Source organism: Pipistrellus hanaki, assembly GCF_964339955.1.
Source record: "Pipistrellus hanaki genome assembly, chromosome: 3".
Taxonomy (NCBI): Eukaryota; Metazoa; Chordata; class Mammalia; order Chiroptera; family Vespertilionidae; genus Pipistrellus; species Pipistrellus hanaki.
Genome location: NC_140505.1, coordinates 144,793,362 through 144,821,324, shown reverse-complemented (window position 1 = coordinate 144,821,324; position 27,963 = coordinate 144,793,362). Strand labels below are relative to the sequence as shown.

Here is a 27,963-nt window from a genome sequence, read left to right as displayed (position 1 = left end):
GATGCTCAGGGCCTGGAGTAGTTATGCTCTCGGAAGACACTGCAGCCTCACTGTGTGTGTTGGGGGCGGTGGGGGGAAGGGGAGCAGAGGAAGTCCTCTGACCACAGGCAACCGAGGTCCGCCCAGCCTTCAGGCAGGAGGCTGCCTCCACACCAGGCTCTGCTGATCCTGACCCAACCCGGGGGCCCAGGGCCCGGAACAGCAGCAGAGAACAGGGATTTTACAAAGAGTTTGATTTTATTGATATTTAAATATATTAAATATTTCACTGAAATACATGGTATATCCCCCTCCCCCTCCCACAGTGGTTACAGTATAAAACCAAGTCCCTGGGCCTCCTTTCCACTGGTTTCTCCCACCAACCAGTGAGGAGGGGACAGGATAGCCCGGGAGAAGAGCATGGCTGGCACTGTGGTACAGGGAGCCGGGGAGTGGACAGGCCCTTCCCGCCAAGCAAGAAGCAGAGACAAGTCACCCAAGACTGCGGTCTCCCCACCCTGGTCTCCTTACACCCTCACCCCCACCCCTTGTCTCCAAGCAGTCCCTTCCTATCCAGGGATATGGCTGGAGGGAGGGAGGCTGATATTCTATCTGAACCAACTAGTCTTTCACCCTCTTCCTGCCTTGTCTTAACTAAGTGCCTAATGGCCTGTTTGGTTGATGCATGGAGATTCCCCAAAGGCAGGCAGTTCGAATCAGAAACCGGGCCTCAAGAAGGGAACTTGCCCTTTCTACTCCCAACCCGGCAACTCAGGGACCCACTCTCCTTTGCCTCTGATCACCTCCAAGGCAAAGCAGTCTATAAGCAAAATTCAGGCTTAAATAGGTACAGACAGAGAAACCAAGGCACCAACTAATTCGGGCCAGAGGCAAGAGGGTACAGGGAAAGGGATAAAAAGAAGGCAGGGATAGGACAGGGATAGAGAATCCAGCCTCCTAACCCTCCTGCCAGCCCTTGCGGGCTTCGTGGGGGTTGGGGAGCCAGAAACATGCTCAACTTTAGGCTGAAGGCCGGGGAAGGCCAACTTCCAGGTTCCCCTCCCCCACCCCCTAGTACCAGTATCCGGGTCCTCAGAAGGATCCCATGTTACCCCAGTACCAAAGCACACCTCACCCCAGGACACCAGCTGGGAAACCCAGGAGAGTCCTGAGCCTCTGCCCACTAGACCCCAGACCGTTCAGGCTGGCCTCTGCTCAGGCAGGGAGATGGTTATGCTGCACACATGGCCCCAAATGGCACTTAGGGATTTGGCACAAAAAGGACTCTTCTCCCCAGGGACCCCTTCTCTTGCCAGGACACCAAATCCCACTCCTGTGCAACCTGGGTGTCTCTCTCCATCCTTTGAAACCCGGCACACCGCCTTTTTCCCAGAAGACAGAGGCCCGCAGGAGAGAGGCAGCCTGGGTGGAGAGCTGAGGAACGGGAGCACAGAGGACACAGTCCTGGACGACAGACACGCACACGAAGACCGACATGCACACACACGGCACAGACACACAGGCCCTCCCAGTGCCAAAGGCTTGGGAGGACAGTTTGGGATCAAGGTCATCTTCCTCCACGCCCCGGCCCTTTCCTAACTTGGCAATGGACGTGGTGGAGACGCTCCAGCCTCCCTTGCCAGCAGGCAGCGAGAGAGCACAGGGGCAGGGTGACCTGGTCCTGGCCGCTGGGCCCTCAGACCAGAGTCCGGCCCCACCCCCCTCCCCGGCCAGCCGGCTCTCTTTGGCACCTGCAGGTGAATCTCCAGGCCCTGCTCTGACATCCCCACACACATGCCTGCTCTCTGGCCGGGCATTTTCACAGTACCAGTGAGGCCAGACGCCCCTTTCCCTGACGCTTTGCAGGAACTGGGGCTACGTCTGAGCTGTCAGAAGTCCCTTCGTTCCCCTTTGGGGACAGATCGTGGGACTAGGATTTGGCAAATGGAAACATTCCCCTGAAATATGGACAGACCTGGGCTCTGAGAGCATCTCCCTTCTCCGCCTGTGCCCAGGAGGGAGACCCGGCTGGGGTCGGGGGGCCCCAGGACCGTCTGGGGATGCAGGCATAGCAAAGGCAAGCATGGAATAGGCACTCTTCACACCTGCCCCAGTCTTTGTACAAAGTATTCCCGGGAAAAAGGGAAACAAGGGCCCAGCCCTGAGCCCGCTGCCCAGACGGGGAAAGGGAGGCACGGCAAGCTGTCATTTCCACCTTTCCGGCCGGAGGGCTCCCACCGCTCCCCCTCCCCTGCTCCCAAAAGCTGGAAGAAAGGAGAGAGAGCAGTCCTGCCTCAATTTAAAAGGAAAGTTACTTACAAAACCCTCTTGGTATCCCCTCATTCTCCAGCCTGAGGGCAAATGAGCATGGTCCAAGCGCAGCCTGCTGGGTGTTCCCTTTTGTGGTCAGCAGGGCCTTGAGGTACAGCGCCCCCTGCCACAGCTTCCTCCAGCAAGCAGAGTCCACTCAGATGCCCACCTTGGTCCCTTCAGCTAAATTAGTAGCTGGGCCCTGCTAACTGCTGGGGCCCCCATTGAGGAAGTAAGTGGTCATCTCTCCTTTGCCTTTCACCTTGACCACCCCTCGACACTCCAGCTGGTAGCCCTTGGCAGCTAGAACCTGGTACAGGTCCGTGGTCACCTAGGAGGAGGGGAAGGGAGACTGCTTAGCTGGGATCCTTCCTGCTACGTTTGTAGGGGCCCAGGGGTCCTCTCATCACACTAGCTGTCCTCCCTCAACCCCCACCCCACCAACCACCCTATCCCTGTCCTAAGGATTGCAGAAAAGGACCCACAGAAGCCCCCTGGACCCATACCCGACCAAGCCTCTGCTCACATGCCCCTCACCTGGATCCGGTCAGGAACCCCTGTGCTGTCCATCCGGCTAGAGACGTTCACTGTGTTCCCCCAGATGTCATACTGCGGCTTCCGAGCCCCAATGACGCCTGCCACGACGGGGCCCATGTTCAGTCCTGGGGTGGAGAGAGCAGGAAGACATCTGAGATGAGTGGCTTTCCAGGGTCAGCCAGGGAGTCATGTCACCTCCTGGCACCTTTAGAAGGACCCAGAGAAGCAAAGGGACAAGTGTCCTGGTTGTAAAGAGTGAGGAGCTCCTGTCAGGTGAGGAGCTCCCCCGAGGCAGGACGGCCCTGCTGGGACAGCAGCTCACCCACTGAAGGTGCACTCTGTGCCAGCCACTCTGGTAAGCATTTCCATTAGTGTTTCATCCTCTCAAAAGCTCTCAAAGGTAGATATCAGTATCCCCACTTTCCAGATAAGGCAAGTGAAGCTAAGAGAAGGTGGATGACTTGCTAAATAAGCCCGTAAGTGAAATATCCAGAATTCAAACCAGACAGTCTGACTACAGGACTATGCTATTAACCACTGCCATCCTCAGTTCACCACACTGGCCGTAGGGAAGGGCACAGGTACTGGAGTCGACATACACCTGGTTTGGAACCCCAGTTCAACAAATTGACTAATTTCTTAATCTCTGAGAGTCAGTTTCTTTATCTGTAAAAGGGGATGACAATGTGAGGATTAAAGTGTGAAAACAGCCGGGACCGGTTTGGCTCAGTGGTAGAGCGTCGGCCTGCGGACTGAAAGGTCCCGGGTTCGATTCCGGGCAAGGGCATGTACCTTGGTTGCGGGCACGTCCCCAGTGGGGGCTGTGCAAGAGGCAGCTGATCGATGATTCTCTCTCATCGATGTTTCTAACTCTCTATCCCTCTCTCTTCCTCTCTGTGAAAAATCAATAAAATATATTTAAAAAAAAAAAAAAAAAAAAAGTGAAAACGGCACATAGTTGGCCCTCCATGAATGGTTTTTGCCCTTCACATCAGTCAATGAAGAGAAAGGAAACTGGCAGGTGTCCCGATGGGCGATCTGCGATGCATCCTGCCTGGTCCCTAGGCTTTCCCCAGAACCAGCCCTGGGAATCCCCCCGCCACCAGGCGCCCTCACCAATCTTCATCTGGAAGTTGTTGAAGGAGTGCTCGTTGATGTGCTTCATCTGCTCCATCAGCCGCATGGCGTAGTCCGCGAGGGCAGTGATGTGGGAGCGGCCCACCTGGTCATAGGTGCTGGCGTTCAGCCCCGAGGCAGCCATGTAGGTGCTGCCAATCGTCTTGATCTTCTCCAGCTGCCGGAACCGCTCCTCACTGATGATCTGGACAGCACGGGGGACCCCGGTGCCAAAGAGGGTCAAAACCAGCCCTGCCCCCAGTGCCCATTCCTGCCCCCAGTGCCCTTCCCCCTGCCCTGTCTCATCAGCTCCCCTCCTTTTAGTGAGAGAGCCTCCCTCGCAGCTGCTGGTCTCGGAGCAGGACGGAGGGGCCAGGAAGACCGGCCCCCTCACCAGGCAGCCATCAGAAAGAACCCAGGCCCGGGCTTGAGAGCTCAGCTTCAGGTCCACTCAACAGCTCCCTCACAGAATCCAGACCACAGATGGGGTATCAGGCATCAATTATTCCAACCCTGACCTTCTGGGAAACCGAGTCCCCGAGTGGGGAAGTGTCTCCCCTCCAGAAGAGGGGAGGCCCACCCCTGGCCTGGGTGTTAGGACGCTTCCTCATATTTTGCTTCTATTTCCTCCATTTAGGGGACCATCTTGCTTACTTGGCCTCATCGGGCTCTGTCCATAGACTCTTGCTTTCCTCTTCAATGACCTTCACCTGGTACCTATCCTGACTCCTCCAGATCCTCCTGTTCTCCTTTGCTCCCTAACAGTGATGATCCTACCCCACAGGGGCTCCCCTCTATGCTGCCCCTTAACACTTCATGGGTCCCTATCCTCCCTCCATGCTACCTTTCCCCTGCCCCTAACATCTCTGGGTCCCATAAAACCTCCCTCCCTTCTCCACCCACCCCGCCAACCCAGCCTTCTCAACCAGAGTCCCTCCCACTCTGCCAGCACCAGCCGACTAGACGAGCACCTCATCGAAGTCGGCGATGATCTCGTTGAGCAGCCGCAGGCACTCCACGCCCTCGTTGTTGGCCTCCAGCTCCACGTAGAACTCAGAGAAGTTGGCGATGGAGGCGAACATGACGGCCACGCACTCGCAGGACTGGTAGTAGAGCTCGTCGTTCCGGCGCTCCCGGGCCAGGAAGTGGGCGGCCACGTCCTTGGGCAGAATGTTGTGCAGCAGCCTCCGGTTGTAGGCCTGGAGCTCCTCCATGTCCTCCTTCTCCCCGGTTGCCTGTGGACACCACACCCATCACCCAGTGCCCACCATTCCTAGGGGGCGTGCGCAGCAGCCAACGCCTGAAGGTGGGCATAAGAGGGAACCACGTGGTGGAAGGAAGGCACGGACAGATGAGGCCTAAAGAACAGGCAAAGGGGTGAAGAAGGCAGGAACAGAGACACAGAGGAGGCAAGGAGCCAGGGCGGGCTTGGGGCGGCCAGAGCCTTCGCCAGCTAAGGAGATGCATTTCTGGTTTGGCCCAGGCTCTGCCCCCCAGGCCTCCCCGCTTTCCCCGGGCCCACGCAGTCACCTGCAGTTTCCAGAGGAAGTCCAGGCGGGCAGTCGATTCCACCTGCTGAGCGTGCAGATACAGCGCCAGTGCAAACACCAGCAGAATCACGGGGGTCATGTATTTGAGTGCCACCCTCCCTGCAGCTGGGCTGCGGGTAAGCAGAGGCATGCTCAGTGTCTGAAGGAGGTGTCTGGCAGCCCTACCCGTCACGGCCTCAGAGCCCTTACTCACCAGTCCAGCCCATCGATGGTTTCATTGGAAGCAGCCCTGGCAGGAAGACACAAGAGACAAAGTCATCGGTTCTCCCTGGGATACTGAGGAGGGCAGGAGAGGGGAGACAGAAACTGCATCTACTGAGCACAGACTGCAAACCAGACAATGGGCCAGGGCTCTGCTTATAGTCACTCATTAAGAGGTTCCACTCCTGGCTCCTCCACGTACCAGCTATGGGACCTCGTACAAGCTGCTTAACTCCCCACGCCTGTTTCCTCATCAACAAAAGAGGGATGAGATCTAAATAATGCACGCACAAGGCTTAGCATGACAGTGTTAGTTACTACCACCTTCACAACCTCCCTGGGATACAGGTGTCATTGTCATTTACAGAGGAGGAAACTGGGGCGCAGAAAAGTCAGTCACCCGTTCAAGGTCACACAGCTAATGAGCGGCAGAGCAGGGATTCAAATGCAGTGGACTCTGGGGCTTTTTCAACTCCACCAAGCTCTGGCCACACATCGCAGGGGGTGGGGTTTTACAGAGGAAAAGCCAGAGTGGTGTCCCAGGCAAAGCCCTCGGACAGGAGTCAGAAGTTTTGGTTCCTAGCCACAGCTCTGCCACCAAGCAGCTGAGTGACACAAAAGTGGACATGAAAGCGTGCGAATTCGAAAGGGGATTTTTTTTTTTTTTTTTTTTTTTATGTCTAACCTAGACACAGGGATTTCCCAGCCCCAGTGTTCCCCTGGGGTGACAGTTTGGGGTTATATGCCGGGAGCTCCCCCACCACCTCCTTTCCCTGCACTGATGAGAGTGAGTGGTGGCATTCCAAGGGCACAAGGGGCCTGGGCACCAGAGAGAATTCTGGGGGATGAAAGTGCCTGAGGAGGAACTCACAAGCCATGGACGCCAAGCAGCAGATCATAGTTGTCAAAGATGGTGGCTGGGGGGCCCAGCAGAAGCAGCACCAGATAGATGAGCCCCAGGACGAAGATCATGGCCAACTTCCCGATGCTACTGATGTGCAGGAAGACAGAGCTGGCCAACAGACTCAGCAGCATGTTCCCGATGAAGTACTGGGGGCGACAGCGGAGGAGGTGTTGGGTGAAGGCAGGAGCCAAGGTGGCCCCCTGCAGAGAGAGCCCTGCCCTCCCTGCCTCACCTGAGCGCCCCTCCACAGCCTCAACCCCGAACCTCTTCCACCCTCCAGTCATCCCCTCGGCACACCAGGGCCCTGGCTGCTCCTGAGTTGGCGACTTTGGTGAGATCCCAGTGCCCGTCACCAGGTCTGGCACAGAGGGGTCAATAAGCGGTGCTAATCAGGAGGCCCTCCCCCTGCCCGGCTAAGCACAGCGTGGTCACCTCAGGGAAGCTGCAGGCGGGGGCGGTGCCCTCACACAGGGGAGTGTCAAGACCCAGGGAGTAATTGAGCTGCTGCAGGTGGCAGGCGGTGATGTCGGCAGGTGTCACGTTCAGCATCCCCGCCGCGCAGGTCCGTATGGGGGTGTGGTTGCAGGTGAACTGTAGAGGTGGGGAGAGGTGTATCAGGGTAACCAAGGCACAAGGGCCCAAGTTCTCCCTGAGGGATGACAAGATGGGGAGATCAAGGACGGAGGACTGGAATCGGCCTCACCCCCTCCTTGGGGAAAACAGGCTCCCTGAGGGCAGGAGCGGTGCCCCAGAGCCCGGAGCAGGGTTCGCCATGCAGGAGGAAGGACCTTTACCATGTTGGCGATGGCGGTGGTGAACACAAGCAGGACTGAGAAGATGCCCACTGCGGTGCTGTGTGCCCGCGAGCGGACAATGCTGCGTGACAGGCGTTGCAGGGCCTCGGGGAAAAGCTGCGGGTAGGAGACAGAGGAGTTGGAGGCCACAGCAGCCAGGGGGTATGGCCACCCAGGGTGGGGCCCAGTGAAGAGACACGACCTTCTCCTGCCTCTCCCCATGTGACCACCCCTGGCCCAGCCTGCCCTCTCGCTCCAGCCCTGGGAGGCCCCTACTCACAGAGCCACAGGAGTACACGGCGCAAATCAGCACCGTGATCAGCAGCAGCAGGAAGATCCCGACATAGATCCCAAGCATCAGCGTTGAGCTGGGACAGACGAGAGCCCGCAAAAACGTTACTCCGGAAGAAGGGGCGTCCTTGTCCCGCTCCCCGCTCCCCCGGTGGGCAGGGCTCGGGCGCCCGGGACTGTGGGCTTCTGCAGACGTTTGTTGGGTGTCCAGGAAGGTTTGGGAGGTGCTGGAGGGGAGGGAGGCTGAGCAAGGAGGGACAGGGCTCTCACTGTGGGAAGACGAGGAGCTGGATGAAGCAGATGAAGCAGAAGACCAACAGCGCACAGGCCACGTAGGCTCCGAAACGGGGATCCACTTTCTGCGAATACTGAGGGGGAGGAGGCTGAGCTGGCACTGGGCTCTGCCCGCGGGAGGAGCACGCTACCAGGCCTCAAGGGGGAGAAGCCGTTGGCCCAGTTGATAGGAATCCCTACCGTGACCTGTGGTCACCTCCCCATCCCCCCAAACCCTCTCCTGTTCCCTCACCTGTGCTCAGACTTCCCTGCCGGGAGCTGCCTCCTCCCCCAGCCCTCCTCGTCCCGCATCCCCCAAACCTTCTTCTCAAGATCCTCCCTCTGGAAGGTGAGCAGGAACCGGCGCACGTGGTCCTTGCGCAGCTGGTCGATGCTGCGGGCGTCGATGGCACGGCCCAGGAACTCGTCTACCTCGTCCTCGGGGTTCAGAGCATCTTGAGCTCCCCGGCTGAGGGCAGAGGACATGGCTTCACCAGTGCTTGGGCATGGCCATTGAGAGGCCATGCAAAGGGAAGGACACGGGCAGCACCCAGACTGAGTGTGAGCGAGTGTGTGGCACCTGCTCTCACACAAAACATTTAAGGCCCAGGAGAGGGGGGCCTCTGCTCCCCACAACCCTGTCCCAGGTGCGAATGCTGTCCCCCCACCCTCCTCCGCGATCACCAAACTTACTTGTCTTTGCTGGAATCATCAATGCCCTAGAGAAAGAGACAGAGTGTGCAAGTGAAGAAAAAGCTGTCTGCCCTGCTTCCCCCTCCCCAACACTGCTGAGAGTTTCCCCCCCATATTCTTTGGGAATCTTGGGACCCCTGGGATGATATCATCTCTCCCACCCCCAATACCAGAAATCATTCATAGTGATGGCAGTTACAACAAGGCAGGAAGAAGAAGGAAGGGGGACACAGAGTATTAAGGGAGACAAGAAAATGAGGTCTAATTCTATGAAGCCAGCATCACCTTAATACCAAAACTAGATAAAGACAACACAAAGAAAGAGAATTACAGGTCAATATCCCTCATGAACATAGATGCCAAAATCCTTAACAAAATTCTAGCAAATTGAATCCAGCACTACATCAGAAAAATCATACACCATGACCAAGCAGGATTTATCCCAGGCATGCAAGGATGGTTCAATATCTGCAAATAAATAAATGCGATACATCCCATACACAAATTGAGAGAGAAAAACCACAGAATCCTTTGTACAAAGATGACCTCAAAAGCGAAGAAGGAAGCCCCTGCCCCTCCCAAAGCCGAAGCCAAAGCAAAGGCTTTGAAGGCAAAGAAAGCAGCATTGAAAGGTGTCCACAGCCACACAAAAAAGATCCACACGTCACCCACCTTCCGACAGCCAAAGGCACTAAGGCTCCGGAAACAGCCTAAATATCCTCGGAAGAACGCATCCAGGAGAAACAAGCTTGACCACTATGCCATCATCAAGTTCCCCCTGACTACCGAGTCAGCCATGAAGAAGACAGAAGACAATAATGCACTTGTGTTCTTTGTAGATGTCAAGGCCAACAAGCACCAGATCAAACAGGCTGTGAAGAAGTTCTATGACATTGATGTGGCCAAGGTCAACACCCTGATCAGGCGTGATGGCGAGAAGAAGGCATATGTTCAACTGGTTCCTGACTATGATGCTTTGAATGGTATTGGGGGTGGGAGAGATGAAAGACATAAGCAGCACCAAGACTGAGTCCTTCATCTCTCCCACCCCCAAAATTGGAATCATCTAAACTGAGTCCAGCTGCCTAATTCTAAATATAAAAATCTTACACTGTAAAACAACAACAAAAACACAGTCATATCAATTGTGCAGAAAAAGTATTTGACAAAATCCAACACCCTTTCTTGATAAAAACCTTCAGCAAAGTGGGAATATAATAAAAGCCTTATATGATAAACCTACAGCCAACATCATATTCAATGGGCAAAAACCTAAAACCATCTCACCTAAGAACAGGAGCAAGACAGGAATGCCCACTTTCACCACTTCTGTTAGACATAGTACTGGAAATGCTAGCCATAGCAATTAGACAAGAAGAAGAAATAAAAGGTATCCAAATTGGAAAAGAAAACTGCCATTATTTGCAGATGACATGATACTGTACAAAGAAAACCCTAAAGACTCCATCAAAAAATTATTAGACTTAATTAATTTGGCAATGTAGCAGGATACAACATTAACATAAAGAAATCTATGGCATTTCTATATACCAATAGTCAACTTACAGAAAGAGAGATTAAAAAACAATCCCATTTACTATTACACCAAAAAAATTTAAAAAGCTAGAAATAAACTTAGCGAAGGAGGTAAAAGACCTTGTACTCGGAAAACCACAGGACACTGAAAGAGATAGAGGAAGACATAAACAAATAGAAGAACATACCGTGTTCATGGATTGGCAGAATCAACATCATTAAACTTTCCATACTACCCAAAGCAATCTACAGATTCAATGCATTCCCCATTAAAATACCAACAGCATACTTCACAGATCTAGAACAAACTCTTCAACAATTCATCTGGAATAAAAAAAAAAGACCCCGAATAGCCACAGCAATCCTGAGAAAGAAGAACAAAGTAGATGGGATCTCAATACCAGATATAAAGCTGTATTACAAAGCCAGTGTTCTCAAAACGGCTTGGTACTGGCACAAGAACAGACATATAGACCAATGGAATAGAATAGAGAACCCAGAAATTGACCCAAACCACTATGCTCAATTAATATTTGACAAAGGAGGCAAGAACATACAATGGAGTCAAGACAGTCTCTTCAATAAATTGTGTTGGGAAAATTAGACAGATACATGAAAAAAAAAAAAAATGAAACTAGACCACCAACTTATACCAAACACAAAAATAAACTCAAAATGGATAAAGGACTTAAACGTAAGAAGGGAAACCATAAAAATCTTAGAGGAATCTACAGGCAGCAAAATCTCAGACATGTGCCGAAGCAATATCTTCACCAATACAGCTCCTAGGGCAATGAAACTAAAGAGAAAATAAACAAATGGGACTACATCAAAATAAAAAGCTTTTGCATAGCAAAAGAAACCATCAACAAAACAAGAAAGCCCACTGCATGGGAGAACATAATTGCCAATGTTATATCCGATAAAGGCTTAATCTCCAACATTTACAGGGAACTCATATAACTTAACAAAAGGAAGATAAGCAACCTGATCAAAAAATGGGCAAAGGACCTAAATAGATACTTTTCAGAAAAGGACATAAGGAAGGCCAAGAGGTATATGAAAACATGCTCAAAGTCACTAATCATCCGAGAGATGCAAATCAAAACAACAATGCAGTACCATCTCACACCGGCCAGAATGGCTATCATCAACAAATCAACAACAAGTGCTGTCCAGAGTGTGGAGAAAGAGGAACCCTCATGCACTGCTGGTAGGAGTGCACGGCAGACTGGTGCAGCCACTGTGGAGAACAGTGTGGAGTTCCCTCATAAAACTAAAAATGAAACTCCCATTGGACCCAGTGATCCCACTTCTAGGAATATATCCCAAGAAACTAGAAACACCAGTCAGGAAGGATATATGCAACCCTATGTTCATAGCAGCACAATTCACCATGGCTAAGTTTTAGAAGCAGCCTAAGGGCCCATCAGCAGATGAGTGGATTAAAAAACTGTGGTACATCTACACAGGAATACTATGCTGTGGTAAAAAAAAGAAGGAACTCCTACTATTTGCAACAGCATGGATGACCTGAAGAGCATTATGCTAAGCGAAATAATCAGTTGGAAAAAGATAAATATCACATGATCTCACTCATTTGTGGATTATAGTGAACAACATAAATTGATGAACAAAAAACAGATCCAGAGACAGAGAAGCATTGATCAGACTGTCAAACCTCAGAGGGAAGGCAAGGGAGGGAGAAAGGGTAGAGATCAACCAAAGGACTTGTATGCATGCATATAAGCATCACCAATGGACACAGACACCAGAGGGGTGAGGACATGAGCGGGTGGGGACAGGGGGGCAATGGGGCGATAAAGACACATATGTAATACCTTAATCAATAAAGAAAATAAATAAACGTTTAAAAAAAAAATGAGGCCTAGGTGGGCCCTCACCATCTGGCGAAAAGCCTTGGAGTCCTTGGTCCGGGAGAAGGCTCGGTCAGGCACCCAGCGTGGCATCAGCCCCTCCATGGAGTTGGCCCGTGTCCGCTGCAGCTTGGCCAGCATGGCCTTCTCCTCTTTCTGTGTGGGCAGCATGGGCACAGGCTCAGGAGAGGGGCCCAGAGAAGGCCTCTGCCTGCACCTCCCATGTGTCCCTCTCCCCGCCTGTCCCTCCCCTGACCCACCCTGGCCTGACCCGTTTCTGGCTGGTGCCCAGGATGAGGAAGGTCTCGATGTGCTGCTCCTTAAGGTATGCGTTGCGCTCGCCGCCGTGGCCCGGCTCCACCTCGTAGTCCCCGTTCAGGTACTGCAGCGTGGCCCGGGTGATGTGGATGCGGCTGTGCGGGTACGGGAGGGTGAGACCTGGGCCCTCCCACCGCGCTCCCATCCTCACCACCTGGACCCCACACTCACCCGGCCCGGCCCCCCGCCTCCATGTGGTTGGCCAGAGTCACGTCATTGGACCACACATCGAATTGCCATTTCCGCAGGCCAAGGACACCGCAGTGCACGCGCCCGCTGTGGATGCCCACGCGCATGTTCACGTTCACACCTGTCACCTCACGCACCAGCCTGGGAGGAGGTGGCTCTGGCTCAGCTCCTGGCATGGTCTTCCCTACACCCATCCCAGAGCCGGGGCCTTCCGCTCCCCTCGGGGCCAGGCGGGCAAGGACAGGCCCGACGAGGGGCGCAGGAGCACAGCCGTGGCTGGTTGTGGGTAGAGAACTGAATGGGGCTCAAGGACAAACGTTTGAGAACTGGGTTCACCAGCAGGGGTCCCGCAGCATCTGTGGAACTGAGCTAGGAGAGGAGGGATCACGGTTCCCCCCTGGGCCTGTTCAGCCTGCATTCTCTCCAGCCCTCGACCCCCTGTCCCTGGGTCCCACTACCCCATCCCCACTGGCTAGAGTCTCAGGGGCCTCCACAGGGGCTGGAGAAAGACCCATCCTCCTCCCCAGGGATGGATCGATCTCAAAGACAGAAACTGGCCCACACTAAGGAGAAACCCTGAGAGCACATCAAAGGGTAGGAGCAGTCTGGGGCACCTTCGGTTCCAGGAAGCCTGGGAGGGGTGCTGCTTACGAGATGGCCTCGATCATGTCCACCCCCATCTCCACACAGCAGTGGGCGTGGTCTGTCCGGGCCTCTGGCAATCCTGACACGCAGTAGTAACAGTCCCCTAAGATCTTGATCCTCAGGCAGTGATTTTCCTAAAAGAGAAAAGAGTTGGGAGAGAGTTACCTTACTCTCCTGCCCACCCCGCCTCAGGCCCACCGCCCTCACGGCCGTCTCTATCTACCTCCACGCCCCAGGCTGCTGCCAGCCAGGCTGTGCTCCCACCACAGGCCACCCTGCCCCAAGCCCCAGCACCCTCACCGCAGCCAGCTTGTCAAACCGGGCAAAGAGCTCATTCAGGGTCATGACCAGCTCCTGCGCGGTGCACTGGGATGCCAGGCTGGTGAAACCTTCGATGTCCGCAAACAGGATGCTGTGGACGATGGGGGAAGATAGGAGGTGCCACATGACCCTCCCAGACTCCCAGACGCCCCCCCCCTCCCTTTTCCTGGCAACCTTCCACCCCACCCTACCTGACGTTGTCATGCTTCTGGATGTAGATCTTATGGAACATCATGTCTTCTTTCTTTGTGTTAATGTCTTCTTTCATCTCCATGGCAACGTGCTGGGGCAACACTGATAGCAGTAGCCGCTCCTAGACCGGTGGTTTTGACAGGGCACCACTGTTTTCCTGGCCTCGCTTTTTTAATTCCTCCTGGTTCCACCACCGTCCCAGAGCCCTTCCAGACTTCTCTGTAGACCTGCGCTTCTCCTCTGGATGGTAGCCTGCCCATCCTCTGACACAGCCCTCAGCAGACGGACAACCCAGCCCTCTCCGACCACACTCATTCAACCACACCTCAGACTGCTCCCCTCCACCCTCAGGACGGAAACCCCAAGGTCACAGAGCCTCTGAGACACACAGCCAGAGAACCATTCACTGTCCACAGAGCTGTGTGGGGCAGCAGGTCCAACCTGCACGTTATGCAGGTGGAGGTGGGGAAAGGCCCCTCAGGGAGAACAGTCCCACCTGCTGCCGGTTTTCGTGCTGTAGGTGCAACCGGGCTTGGATGTAGCCGCGCGTCTCCTGAAAGGCCTGTCGCTGAGACACCTCCGCCGGGTAGTGCGTGCAGATGCCGATGACGTTGGTGCAGAGGAACAGCAGCATGTTGGCACCGAGCTGCAGGAGGGCACAGGGGCCTGGTGACCACCCTGCTCACGCACGGGGGTGACTAGGTTCTGCAGATGAACTCCCTTGGGGAGGAAGGCAGGCATCCTGTGCCATCTGTCCCTAAACTGTCCCCACCCTGCGATACATCTGCCCTACTCACCCCTCCCTTCCTGGATCACTGCGTGGCTAGAAATGAGACCATTACACAGCTCCTGGGAGTGGACGCACAAACCTGGGCAGGCAGATCACGGGACTGAGCCCAGCACACTATGCTTTCCTACCCCACAAATGTCCTAATCAAAAGACAAATGCTGCCGGGACCGGTTTGGCTCAATGGATAGAGCGTTGGCTTGGGGACTGAAGGGCCCGGGGTTCGATTCCAGTCAAGGGCATGTACCTTGGTTGCGGGCATATCCCCAGTAGGGGGTGTGCAAGAGGCAGCTGATCGATGACTCTCTCTCATTGATGTTTCTAACTCTCTATCTCTCTCCCTTCCTCTCTGTACAAAAATCAATAAAATAAAATAAATAAATAAATAAAGACAAATGCTGCTGCTGCTGCACCTGTTTCTCCCCAGAGGACAACGCCCAGGAGGCTGAACCCTCCATCCTTCAGTGAGTGCCCAGACCATCCTCTCCTCGCTCCGGGCCTCTGTCTGCTCATACAGAACCCGGAGGGGGAGAAGAGGAAGATCTCTAAGGCCCCTCCTGGCCCTGACAGAATAGTAATTACTGTTATTGTTACGGGAGCTCATTTGTTTGCTACCTACAATGTGCCTAGATGTGTGTCTTCTATACATCGACATATGTATTTCTTACAACTCTATAAAGTAACAACACTACTTCATGTGAAAGGTGAGGGACTGAGGCACAGAGAAGCTAAGCATCTTGCCCAAGATCACACAACTGGTAGTGACTGGTGTGGGACTTGAGTCCAGGGCAGTCAAGACTCCAAAGCTTCTGTCCTAACCCTACTGTACAGTCCAGTCCCGGTGTCCAAGGTTCCCCCTCACTCCATCTACCCAAGCTCTTGAGTCCCAGCCTCAAAGTCCAGGCTTGGAAGTCATCGATTCTACAGACACAAAAAACCCTTCCTAACTGGGATGGGGCGCCACCACGCCCAGCCACCCCCAACACTTGGCCCCATAACCTGGGCCCCAATCTCAGCATGTCCAACCCTCAACCAGCTTTAGCAGCACGGATTGGAAGCTGGTCTCGGTGCTTCTGGAACTTCAGGGGTTAACCTGGCATTTGCGGCTCCACCCGAGCGAGCGAGCGTTGGCTGAGACAGGGCTCTGGTTTGGGGCGAAGGGAGGGAAAGAGCACCAACTGGAGGCCGCAAGCAGACGTAGTCTTGCAAACTGGGCAGGTCACTTAATCTCTGGGGCCGCAGTTTCACTTTTCTTGGGTCAGATGGAGGAGGGTCTGGCTAACCCCTGAGCCATTTCCAGCTCTGACCCTCTGCCATTGGCCTCCTGGTCTCCCTTCCCAGTGCAGATTCCAAGCCCGCCCCCTCCCAGCTGCAGGGGTGAAGAGGGGGGCACACTATCTCCCTCAGGGGTTTCTAAGAATAGCCCCTAGTGGAGGAGAAGTAAGGGGGGGGGGGCCACAAACCAAGCAACTTCCCTTCCTGGCCCCAGGAGCCCAAGAGGAAAATGTGAGTCATGATAGAGGGAAGGGGAAGGGGGACGAGAGACTGAAATAGATCTGTACACAGACCCCTATCGAACTGTGAGAAGAAATGGATGCCAGGGCACTGCAGGAGACGCCAAGTGGGGCGGAGTTAACTGGGTGAAACTCTCAGTGTGTCTGAGTGAGGGGGTCAGAGACTCAAGGCTTCTTCCCGGGAGTATGAGCAAGGCTGCATCTGGGAAAGGGTTTCCTAAGAGCCTAGAAAGGAGGCCACATCCCCACCCTACTCAGAACCCACAGCCAACTGGGTGCAGGGAACGGGCCTCAGCTCACAGAGGAGGTAGGGAAACCCTAGCCCTGGCACCAGCACGGGGGCAGGGCGCCTTTCTCCACTCCCCCGAAGAATGTGCTCGCTGGGCCCCCCGGGTGAGGTTGCAGCCGGGCGCCCCTGGGGAGGCCGGTGGGAGGCTGGCATAGTCCTGGCCTTCATGGGACTGGGCCTCCCCAGTCAGGCTCTGGGCACCAGGCCAGCTGAGAGCAGAAAAGAGGCACCCACCCACCCAGAGATGGGAGGGAGGGGAAGGGAGGCACCACCTCCGAGCTCCTCCTCCCCCAGAAGGCAGTCCAAGTCCAAAGCTATCCTGGAGGGAAGTAGGGGGCTAGGAGGGGCACAAGGACCCTGGCCCTTTAAGAGGCCTGACAGTGCCCTGCAGGCACATGCTCCACAAACAAAAGGGCTATAAAGTTACTTTTAAAAAGGTACACTCTGTTCTGGGAGGCAGGCTAGGCTGGGAAGGGCATCAGGCCAGAGCACCCAGCTTCTCACCCTGGGAGTCCCAGGCAACTTCCTCTTTGTGGGTGAGGCTTCGGGTGGGCTACGGGCCACAAGCCCTGGGCCAGGTGGAGGCCGACTCCCTCACACCTTGAACACAGAGGTCTCCACCATCAAAATCAGGGTGCCAACGGCAGGGTCACGAGGTGTGCTGGCTGGGGGGCTGTGCCCATAGCAGCCTCTTGAAGGATCACCTGGCAAGACAGCCTGGTCTACTCCCTGGTCAAGGGGATGGCACGAGATGGCCGATTCCGCACGTTCCCGTCTCTCTGACAGGGACTTCCTGGATGCCCCTTGCCGGGTCCCCGCACCTGCAGCGGGCCCCACCCCTCCGTGCCCCACGTGAGAAAGCTGAGCCGCCCTGCCCTGCTGTTAGAGTCACTCTGGGAGAGGGTGGGGCCCGAGCAGCAACACCATGAGGCAGACACTATTTTTATCCCTGTCTTATGGACTGGGAAACGAAGGCCGGGAGAGGCACGGTTAGCTGTCTAGGATCTCACAGAGAAGAATGACCAGGTCCTCCTGCAGCCAAGCCTTTCTCACTCAACTCCATGTCAGCCCACCTCATCGACCGCTCAACTCTGAGGCAGCAGCCAGCACAGGGGGGAAACCTGAAGGCAGAGCCGCCAGACCCTTGGTGCCCAGTGGGAAAGGGAGGGCGGGAGGAGCTCAGACCCTCACACCTCTCTTCTACAGTCCAACCCCATTCAAACCACCCCCAGCCCAGGAGCTAACTGAGCCCCTCTTCACCTTCCCTGTCCCCCCAGAGAGCCCTGGTCCGGGACAGGGGCACCTCCTCCCTTGCTAACTCCATCAAAATCTGCCGCTTCCTCCAGATCGCCACCTAGAGCTACATTTCGGAGATGGCACCAGGGCCTGAGTCTCAGGTGTCAACTGGGAGCCAGACATGTCAACGCCGGATGGTCACCTACACTGGCCTCGGGGCCTGAAACAGCTCCCCCCGAGCCTCCCATTATGTCACTATGGGCTACGTTACACTGTTTCAGGGCCTTAGCCAAAGAGCTTAGACTGGGGCCCACAGAGAGAGTACAGGCTTGGGTATGGGAGACCTCCCTCCTCTCAAGTCTGGCCTCTTGCCCTAACTGGTTTGGCTCAGTGGATAGAGCGTCGGCCTATGGACTGAAGGGTCCCAGGCTCGATTCCGGTCAAGGGCATGGTCAAGGGCATGTACCTTAGTTTCGGGCACATCCGCAGTAGGGAGTTTGCAGGAGGCAGCTGGTCAATGTTTCTCTCTCATCGATGTTAGTATCTCTCTATCCCTCTCCTTCTCCCTTCCTCTCTGTAAAAAAAAAAAAATCAATAAAATATATTTTTTTAAATGTGGTATATATTTTAAAAACATCTGGCTGCCTTAGAGGACAAACTTCCTTGTCAGCTCTCTTAACAGAAGTTTATTTAAATAAAAAAAAGAGTGCCCTCTGCCCCAGATCACAAGGGAAGCCAACCCCTGAAGCTTGACCTCCCATCACTCGCCCATCTCCCCAGATGTAGCCAGACATCCCTGTGCCCCACCGCCACCCATGACTCACCCACCCGCGGTTGCCAGACCCCTTCTCATTCTCAGCCTGGTGCCCCCATACCTGTCTTCCCGGCCACCCACCTGCTTCCAGAGGAAGGCGTCACCACGGTTGAGTTGCCAAGCCAAGATCAAATGCAAGACGGAGAGGCCCAGGCCACTGAAGACAGCTGCCCGCATGCGGATGGGCAGGAGCGTGTAGGTGATGTAGACGAAGAACACGGGGCACCAGAGGCCCGCGGACGGGCTGTGGGGGTTGGCTGCCAAGGCGCCCCCAACCTGCACGGCCGCCAGGATGCCCAGCACCACGTAGCTCACCACCCACATGGAGTCCTGGCGGAAGCTGTGCTGGTTGCACACCACCATGAGCACCACGAAGAGGACGGCCGCGCAGGCCAGCAGGGCCACGTAGGCGGGCTGAGGGCGGGCGGGCGCGGCGTGGAAGGCCAGCAGCACGGCGGTGAGCAGCACGAGCACCGCCATCAGCAGCGTGAGGCTGCTCTGGTTCATCTGGAAGAAGTACCGCTGGTACAGGCGCTCCAGCTTGGCCGAGCGGAACTGCTTGGACTGGAACACCTGCACCAGCCGGCGCCAGCAGGACCGCCTGCTCCTGGGTGCTCCCTCGGGCGCCACCTCAGCCGCCCCGACCGCCACCGTCGTCTCAGGGTCCTCAAAGCCCAGGGCCACGGCCCGCAGCCCCAGCTCAGTGCCCCTGCCGGGGCCACCCCTCCGGATGAAGGGCTCCTCCTGCCAGGGGCACTGGGGCGGGGCTGCGGGGGGCGGGCTGGGCGGCTGTGCGTCCCGGAGGCAGCTCATGTAGCGGGGTGCGCAGAGGCCACCGGTCCGAGTCCTGTGACGAGGGTGCTTCTGCCCATTGCGTTCCCCCCAGGCCGTTTTCCGTTCGTCCACTTTGGGGACCAGAAGGCCGCTAAACCATGACATGCTGCGGGGAGGAAAAGAACGGGACAGTATTAACACCATCATCACGGCCAGCCACCACCAGTAGCTGTGATTAACTGAGCACTTCCCATTGCACTTCCCATTGCACTTCCCATTGCCCAGTGCTTCAGACACACCGTGCTCACAAACTGACCCGGAGGGAGACCACGGTATCCCCACTCAACAGGAAGCGAACGGAGACAGAGGGAGGTGCGGTCACTTGCCACATCAAGTGTGAGGACTAAGATTCTAACCCAAATCCGTCTGGTTCCAAAGCAGTGCGTTTCAACATTCACCTCTTCCCTAAAAGGCACAGATTTCCTGGTGATTACAAAGGGCAGCGCCCGTGTCAGCGAGCAAAGCTCCCCTGGGCCCGGGGACAAGCACCAGCCGCACCAGCACCATGTGGCCCGTGGCGTCCCAGTGGAGCCTATCCCAATTTTTTCAACAGAAGCTGAAAACAAGCATATAGATTTCAATGAGAAATCTCCTGATTTTTAAATGCTGGCAAGCAACTCACATTTTTCAATGCAGCAAACCAAATAAATCAAGTCCACGGAATGGGTTCCGCCTGGGAGCTGCCCGTCGGTGTGACCTCTGTACCAAAGGGAATCTCTCTGCATTCTTCCCCATCGCCCTCACGCACACACTCGCACACTCGGAGGCACACCTCGCCGAGCCGAATCCAGCTTCGCCCTCAGGTCACGGCTTACATGGGACTTCCTCAGGAAAGATGTCCCAGCTGAGTTTGGTTCCCTGTTCACCCTCCATGCATTTCCTCCATGCTCCTTGTCGCAATTGTAATTAAATCACCCTTTAACGCAGAGGTCCTCAAACTTTTTAAAGTGGGGGCCAGATCACGGTCCCTCAGAGAGCTGGAGGGCCGGACTATATGAACTACTAATTCCTACTGTAACACTCGGCTGCGCTCACTGCCCAAAAAACCTGGCGGGCAGGATCAGACTCCTCTGCGGGCCGCATGTGGCCCGAGGGCCGTAGTTTGAAGACCCCTGCTTTAACGTGTGTATCCTCTGACGACACATAGAGCGCATCTACTTTGCTCAGTGTTTTAGCCCCAACGCCAACTGCTACCCTTGGCTCGTAGGAGGGACTCAATAAATGGATGTTGAAAAGATAGAAAGCTCAAAGGCTTTGGTAGAGAGCCGCTGACGTGAAATGATGATGATAATATTATGATCCTTCATCTCCCTCACGCACTCCAGCCCTCTGAGCTGGTCCCCGGTACACGACGCACAGGCCAGCCTGGGAACTTGCTGCTTGCTGTTCCCTCTGCCCGGGAGAGCTCCTCGGCTCACAGCACAAATGTTCCCTTATCATGAGTGTTCCCTGACCACTCTATTAAAATAGCAACCCCCTTTCCCGGAGCCCCTATCTCTCTTCCTAGCTTTATGCTTTATTTTTCTCTGCAGCGCTTATCAGCAACTGCCACTCTAAACACTCCTCTTATGTGCTTGTCTGCAACCTCCCCGGGGTCCAAATACATGTTCGTTGAGGTGAATGGGCGGGTGGGTGGATGGGTAACAGTCCCATGCACTTTCTCTGTGCCTTAAACTTTTCAGGGTCCTTTTTACAGCCCTAATTCCATCTGATCTTCACCAAAACCCTATGAAGCTGGCCCTGTGGCCACCTGGGCACAGGACAGATTTGACAGGGGAAAAACTAAGTCCCACTGCAGTTTTATAGGGCTGGCCCACGTTACAGAGATCATGAGTAACCAAATCAGCCCCCGAGCTCAGGTCTCCTGGAGTGAAGTGACTTAACCTGGGTGGGAGGACTCCATGCCAACCCCCTCCACGTGTCTCCCAGCTGAGCCTGGCTCCAGAGGTGAGGATGAAAGCACTGCCATGCAGGATGCCTGTGTGCCCATCAGTGCTACATCCTCCATGCCCACAGGGCACCCGGGGGGTCCTTGAACTTAAACCTGCCATCAGCAGCAGGACATTTGTACTCACGAGGAGACACGGGGAGAGTGCCCAGGGCTGGCCCTCGGTGGCCACAGGACCGGCCCCTCCAGCCAGACAAGCTGTACTCCAATCAGACACCCAGGGGCCCACAAAGCAGAATGCAAACTGCGATCTCTCTGCACAGAGGACACCCCCACCTCTGGCTCACCCTCAGCCCAGTGCTCTTGCATCCCTTCTCCCACACCCCACAGAGCGAGCGGCGCACTCCTTAACATCACCAGCAGCACCATACGGAGAGGCAGTCAGAGACCCGATAGGAAGATCGGGGTGTTATTCGCAAAAGGTCACCAAAGCCTGGCTCTCCGAAGCACTTCATGAGAAGCGTGATCTTTGGAGAGAGGCCAGGTTTCCAACCTTATTGGGATTATTTGCTATCTTCGCCGCCTCTGGCAAGTTGCTTAATCTCCCTGGCTCAGTTTCTTCCTCGGTGCAATGGGAACAGCACGAGTTGTGAGGAAAGACTCTAACAGTACCTGTCACGGAGCACACACTCAACAAATAGTTCTTCTCCCGCCCCACGCCGCTTAGAACCCAAAACACCCCGTGTTCGACAGATGGAATGACAGGAAAGTCATGAGCAAGAACTCCCATCTCCCCAGCCAGTCAGACGCCGGGTTCTATCCGTCCCTGTGGCCCCAGCTGTCAGTCCCCGGAGCTGCTGGAGACAGAGCCCAGAGTGAGCAGGTTTCCCACCCCACCCCACCCCATGATCCTTTGCCTTCGTCTCCTCCCCCTCACCCAGTCCCTTGACCTGTGACTATCCCCACCAGCACCGCGGGCCCAGAACTCTGCTCCCAAAGGACCTGCTGCTGGCCGCCTTCCCAGCCCCTGGAAGCGCATCCTCACATCTGCTCACCCCCCAGAGGACAGGGCAGAGACTGTCCAGGGGAACACATGACCCTCCCAAGCACACACTGCCTCCCGCGAGGGGAGAGCTTCGGAGCTCTGTAATTGTCCAACAACTGCAACCATCCCGCCCCGGGCTCCGCTCCAGGCACTGCCCATCTTGGAGAACTCGCCCCATGTCAGGCTGGCATGGCAGGGAACAGGGGAGGGCACTGTTCAAAGCCACAAAACTTCCCTATATGGTCCCTCCGTCCTCCTTGTCCAGGAACCCATCACGATGAGCCACAGACCACCTCCCTGTTCCCCAGAGACAGGCTCCTGAGTGTGTGCCAGCAACGTCCTCTTCCCCTGGCTCCTCACGCTTACAGATCTGCTGCTCCAGGCACCGCGGGCTCCCACACGTCCATTCAGCCCGGCGGGCAGAGGCCCAGTGCCTCCCATACCTCAGGTCCCTCCCAAACCTTGATCTGCCAGCCTGAAACTCAAAGTCTACAGTGGGCCAAGGCCCAGCTCCAAGGATGGCTCTCTGTTCACCGCTTTGCCCAAACCTTCTCCCCCGCCACTTCCTGTCCACCCTCTCTCCAGGGCCCCTCTGCCCCTGCCCTCCTTGGCAAAAGGAGGCCCCAAGGGAGTTCATACGACTTCAGAAAGTTCATGGCAGAAGGCACTGCCGGGACAGGGCCCTCCAGGGCCAGCACCACCCACCATGCTGGGACATGGGCCTCAATTCCAGGCCTTTCCAGATGGAGAGGAGCCTCCCCTGCAGGAGGTCCAGCATTGCCTCCGCCTTGCTTCCCCAGCCCTTGGTCTCCCTAAGACCGCAGAAGGCTCCCACCTCCACTCCCAACCACACCAGCCGACCCGGCGGCCCCACCTCGCAGGACAGTCTGGTATGGGGAGAGCCCCACCGCCCGATCCACCTCTAGCTTTGCACTAAGGCCCCAGAGCCGGCTCTCCGGTCCGCTCGGGGCCCTCGGTGCAGCGGCCCGGGCACCACCCCTCCCTTGCATTCCAAGATCTGGGGGGAGAAGAGGGAGTCTTTGCAGACCGAGGCATCCCTCCCTCCGCCCAGGCTTCCCCGAAAACCCGAACTCGGAGGCTCGCCCCGCCGGACGAGCACGCCTATCCCCGGCCGGGAACGGGCTCCGGGTGGAGGAGGAAGGGACGCGTGCGGCGGGGTGTGGGGGCCGCGAACCCGGAGCCCCCCATCTCCTCCCCGGCCGCCTTCCGCCCGCCCCCGCGGGCCCCGGGCTCCCCGCAAACACTCCGACGCCCGACCACCCGCTTCCGCGCCCCCCGAGACACTCGGGGAGCCGCCGCGCGGGAGTCCCCCCGCCGCCGAGCGCCGCTGCCCCCGCGCCCCGGCGGGCGCGCCTCACCTGCCGGCCGGGGTCGGCGCCTCCCCCGGGCCCCCGCCCCGCCGCCCCCGCGGGCTCCGGCCGGCGGGCGGGGCGCCCCGCGGTCCTGCTCCGAGCCCGCGCGTCCCGGCCGTCCCTCCGGCCGCCAGCCGCCCGCACGGCCCGCGCCCCCTCCGCGCTGTCCAGCGCGGCCGCCCTCTACCCCGGATCCAGAAGTCCCCTCCCCGCCGCGCCCGGCTCCCGCCTTAAAGGCGCAGCGCCTTTTGTCTGGTCCCCTTCCCCCCCCAGACGCCGGGCCGGCGGCCGCACCGGCTCCCGGGAGCGGGGAAGGGGCGGTGCAGACCCAAGGAGGCGCCCCCGCCTCCCGCGCGCCCCCTCCTCTCCTCTCCTCTGCTCGCTCCCTCCCCCGGTCCCGGGAGAACAAGCGGCCTCTGTTCTGGGATCAAGACCCCGGGGGGCAGGGGGCCGGCTGGCTCCCAGCTGCCTCCACCCACAGGGGCTGCATCCTGCAGCCAGCCTTCTCCCGCCACCCTCACTCGCCCCTGGGGTCTCCCCGAGCCCGCACACACACACCCGCGCAGCGATCCCTTCCCCGCCCCCCTGCCCCTGCCCTGCACAAGGGGGGTCGGCTTCTGGGCTGTCGGGGACCCCTGGGCCTGCACCGGCACTGGGCGCCCACCCCTCACCCCATCCCACCGGCCTCCCCTGCCGAGCCCCCACCCCCACCCCCGCCGGCCGCGGCCCCGCTCCCTCCCGCGGGAACTCTGTTTAATAATTAATTAAGATTTCATTCCACTAGGCGCCAGGTGTGCGCAGTCTGCTTCCCCGCTCACCGCTTTCTCCCTCCTCCCCCAGCTCCCTGGGGCACCGGCCGCCGCGCGAACCCACTGCGCCCAGGGCCCAGCAGGGGGACTGAGGGACCGGGCACTCTCCGAGCTGCCCGCCCGCGGGCTGCACTCAGTCTGCGGAGCTTCTCCTGGCACCTGGCAACCTGCATCGTCCCTCCCCCAGCACTTTTTACCCAAAGGGTAGTGCTCCCCTGCTTGGGGGAGGGGGGCGGGGGGAGAGGAGTGAAGAGAGGGTGGTGAAAGGCTCAGGAACTGAAAAATTGTTTGGGACTTTATTTTCCACGTTTCCAAGCACGGAGGAGTAACCCAAGTTACCTGGGTGATGGGGAAATCTTGTGCAAGCTGCTTTAACCCTTTGAAGGTTAAACCAGATGGGGGAAGAGGGTTGCATTCGCGGGATGTAGGTAAGTCTGACACGGTAGAGGGGGTGTCATGCTGCCAGAGCTGGGAAGGGGGCAGCTTGCCTGACATTCCTTGAAGACCATTACCATCGCCCCTTTGTCTCAGCCGGACCTGTAGCTCCTCCCCTGGCAGCCCCTTCCCCACCCAAGGTCACACAACCTAGATATCTCAGGAAATTGCTTCCTCAGACCCAGCTCTCCCTACATTCTTGTCCTTCAAAGTCCAGTACCCATGTCCAATACCCACTGGGATTCTTAAACCCAGGTTTCTTAAACAGCTTAAGGCAAGCAAGAGGGGGAAAGAATTAGGAAAATGCATTTCCTTCAATGAGCAGTCATATACTGTATAACTGCCTGCTGTATACACTTACTCTCTTGGAGACTTGTCTATGACATGGGGCTGAAACTACCTGCCTCGTCTTTCTTACAGGATTTTGAGGATCGACTGAAAAAGTGTTGGTTAGAAAGTTTGAGAGAGGGATCAGTTATTCTACCATGTATGGTTCTCAGTTGTGCAATTTATTTATTTATTTTTTAAATATATTTTATTGATTTTTTTTTTTTTTTACAGAGAGGAAGGGAGAGAGAGAGAGATAGAGAGCTAGAAACTTCGATGAGAGAGAAAGAGCGACCAGCTGCCTCTTGCACACCCCTTACCGGGGATGTGGTATGTGCCCGCAACCAATATACATGCCCTTGACCGGAATCGAACCTGGGACCTTTCAGTTCGCAGACCGACGCTCTATCCACTGAGCCAAACCGGCTTCGGCATCAGTTGTGCATTTTAAACCTTTGGGGCCTTTTTGCCTGACTTCTTCCTTCAAGTGGCCAGTGCTCTCACCACTATTAAAATGTCCTCCCTAAGCTGAATCCAGTATCTGCCATTTACCTCTTAGACTAATGTGTTTATGGGCCATATGGGGGAAATGCTAGACAATTAAGAAAAAGAAATGTGTGCCTTGTGACATTTATGCTTTGGAAAGGAAGGATCAGTCCTTTGTTTATTTTAGAATGAAAAACATTTTGGACGCCACTCAAGTAAGCTGGATAAATAAAGATGTTAGGGGTCCACCTCTGAGCAATTTAAATCACACTGGCTTCTTCTACCTTAGCGTGCGGCTGGTGTGAGTCCTGTCTCCTGAATTCCATTTCCCGTTACTGAAGGGCAAACACCATGGGGACCTTACCCTATTGGCTGTTCGGGCCTTAAAAATGATTCTAGTCTCTTACTTCATTGATGGTGCTAGGCACATCGGAAATACTCAATTACTGAATCTTTAAGTGTATAGGATATTAGAGCCGAAGAGGTCATAAAAATGACCTAATTCCTCTGCTATGCGATTGGTAATTATATAGCATGTCCTATGTGCTGAGTATTATTCTAAGTCCTCCTAATTCAGCTTCACGATACTATTATTATCACCCTCCTCAGGGATGGGAAAAGGGAGGCACAGAGAGGGTCAATAGTTTCTCCCAGGTCAGAGAGGAAGTGGTAGGTTCAGAGTCTGTGTTTATGACCACTATGCTACACCGAATAAGGAAAACCAAGCCCCTGACTTGGGGGTGACGTGCCCAGGTCACACAGTTGGAAGGTAGCAGAAGCAGGACCAAAACTCATAGCCACTAACCCAACTCACTGCTCTTTCCACTCTGCCTCACTATGTGTCTGTATATATCACAGACATGAGTTGTGCCAGGCCTGCCCTGACGTCTCCTCAGAAGCACATTCTTCTGCCAGTGGGAGGACTTTATCCCCATTTTGCTGTGGGGAGGGTGTACATTGAAGGATGGGGACAATGGGCCCTGGATCTCCAGCTTCATGACCTAAATACTGGGAGAACTGCTGCTACTGACCAATTGCAAAGGGCCAATCCCCTCGAAGAGGATAGGCCTCCCACCGACCCCCTCCGTGACGGAGAATTGCACACGCGGAACATATTTCACTCAAGTCATCTACCTCTGAAATGTAGCCAGGCTGTTTAAAAAAGCTCCCAGGTGAGTAGCTTGGTGGGAAACATAGACTCTCTGAGAAACAGACGTACTCTAAGTCCCTAAAAAAAAAAGGTACACTTAGCAGAACATCATGAAATATTAATATATTAAAATAACTAAATACAAAATGTTGTGCTATGCCAGAGCTAATAGAGGCTAGAATAGCAGGCACCAAAGTTTTAGGGGGGGGGGGGGAGAAATATATATATATATGTGTATATATATATATATATATATATATATATAGTAAAAGCCTTAAAAATTGAGAAAATCCTATCTTTTTATTTTTCTTTGAAGAGGGACAACCTGGCTATTACTCAATTTTCATGGCAGAACACCTTGATCCAGCTTGTGGCACACCAGCCCTGCTTAGTTTGAGAACCACTACAATAAGTAAAATATTCAGAAAGAACCTCGTTATCCCAGGATAGAAAATAAACAGCAAAGCAGGGATCAACTGGAAGGTGTTAACTCTGACCAACGAGAAGAAAAAAGAGAGAGAGGCAGCTGGCCTGAACTATTTCTGTTTCTCCAAGTCTAACTTGGTCTCAGTGACCTTGGTTTTTCTAATACAGACCACAGTCACAGAGAGATGTAGTCTCAACCTCTCATTTTCAGGAAGAGGAAATTCCTACAAGGAGAGTGTATTATATGTAAATGCAAGTTCCATATAGCCCTAAGTGCATCTGGACAACACTCTATAAATATCCAGTGCTGGAAACACCCTGCAGCGTAACAGAGGGACAGGCCTGAGTCCCCTGAGCCTTCCCCGGGTTGTTTGGGAAACAGCTAAGCGAGCCTCTGCCTTCTCCCTTTACAGAGCAAGGATCCTTTTACAGTGCACAGAACCACTTCCTAGCTTTCCTGTCTTTAAGATCAGATTTCTGCAGATTACCTTTTCTCAAAGTAGGAAAGATGTGTAAAGACAGCTCACATCCACTCAATCTGGCAATTGTACACTGTCTGCTTCATCGTCCCTAACACGGCTGCTGCTTCCACTGCTGCCCACAGACCCATGGTTCCTCTAGGTCCCAGGGGTAGAGGGAGTGGGGGCCACCACCAGTCCCACAACCACCAACACCCACAGGAATGGAATTACTGACTGCAGACTCCAGAGAGATACAAACTTCCCTCTCCGTTCCTTAGTTCCCTGTCATCCATTCATCCATCCATCCATTCTTTCCACAAATGTTTATTGAGCGCCTACAATGTGCCAGGTACTGTTCTATCA

The 27,963-nt window shown here is 55.4% G+C and overlaps 2 protein-coding genes across 4 annotated transcripts; one reads left to right on the top strand and one right to left on the bottom strand.

Annotated features, from left to right (window-relative positions):
* Nucleotides 1-218: 218 nt before the first annotated feature.
* Nucleotides 219-23,689, bottom strand: ADCY6 (adenylate cyclase 6). Of its 3 annotated transcripts, none has more exons than XM_084877356.1 (22): nt 23,513-23,689; nt 18,448-19,306; nt 14,223-14,372; nt 13,726-13,847; nt 13,514-13,625; nt 13,220-13,347; nt 12,551-12,655; nt 12,333-12,474; nt 12,089-12,217; nt 8,649-8,674; nt 8,277-8,424; nt 7,953-8,050; nt 7,672-7,759; nt 7,392-7,508; nt 7,030-7,188; nt 6,565-6,743; nt 5,686-5,721; nt 5,473-5,602; nt 4,914-5,177; nt 3,943-4,147; nt 2,827-2,951; nt 219-2,620 (listed from the first exon to the last, which is right to left on the bottom strand). In XM_084877356.1, exons 2-22 carry the CDS (start codon nt 19,303-19,305, stop codon nt 2,495-2,497), a joined length of 3,447 nt encoding a protein of 1,148 aa, XP_084733482.1. In that variant the 5' UTR covers nt 19,306; nt 23,513-23,689; the 3' UTR covers nt 219-2,494. The 3 variants fall into 3 exon arrangements, with proteins under 3 accessions (XP_084733482.1, XP_084733481.1, XP_084733483.1); XM_084877355.1 differs by having other exon boundaries at nt 12,551-12,709; nt 23,513-23,688; XM_084877357.1 differs by lacking the exon at nt 12,551-12,655.
* Nucleotides 8,686-10,297, top strand: LOC311619313 (large ribosomal subunit protein uL23-like). Its single transcript, XM_084877536.1, has one exon. It carries the CDS (start codon nt 9,190-9,192, stop codon nt 9,676-9,678), a length of 489 nt encoding a protein of 162 aa, XP_084733662.1. The 5' UTR covers nt 8,686-9,189; the 3' UTR covers nt 9,679-10,297.
* Nucleotides 23,690-27,963: the final 4,274 nt, after the last annotated feature.

Bases quoted from the DNA above. Each gene is read 5' to 3' on its own strand.
- LOC311619313 (XM_084877536.1), top strand. From the start codon at position 9,190: ATGACCTCAAAAGCGAAGAAGGAAGCCCCTGCCCCTCCCAAAGCCGAA.
- ADCY6 (XM_084877355.1), bottom strand. From the start codon at position 19,305: ATGTCATGGTTTAGCGGCCTTCTGGTCCCCAAAGTGGACGAACGGAAA. The intron at 13,348-13,513 runs GTGAGGGTGCTG...TTTCTCTTTTAG, and splicing joins GGTTTGACAAGCTGGCTGCG to GAAAATCACTGCCTGAGGAT. The intron at 8,051-8,276 runs GTTTGGGGGATG...CCTCCCCCTCAG, and splicing joins GGGAGGATCTTGAGAAGAAG to TATTCGCAGAAAGTGGATCC.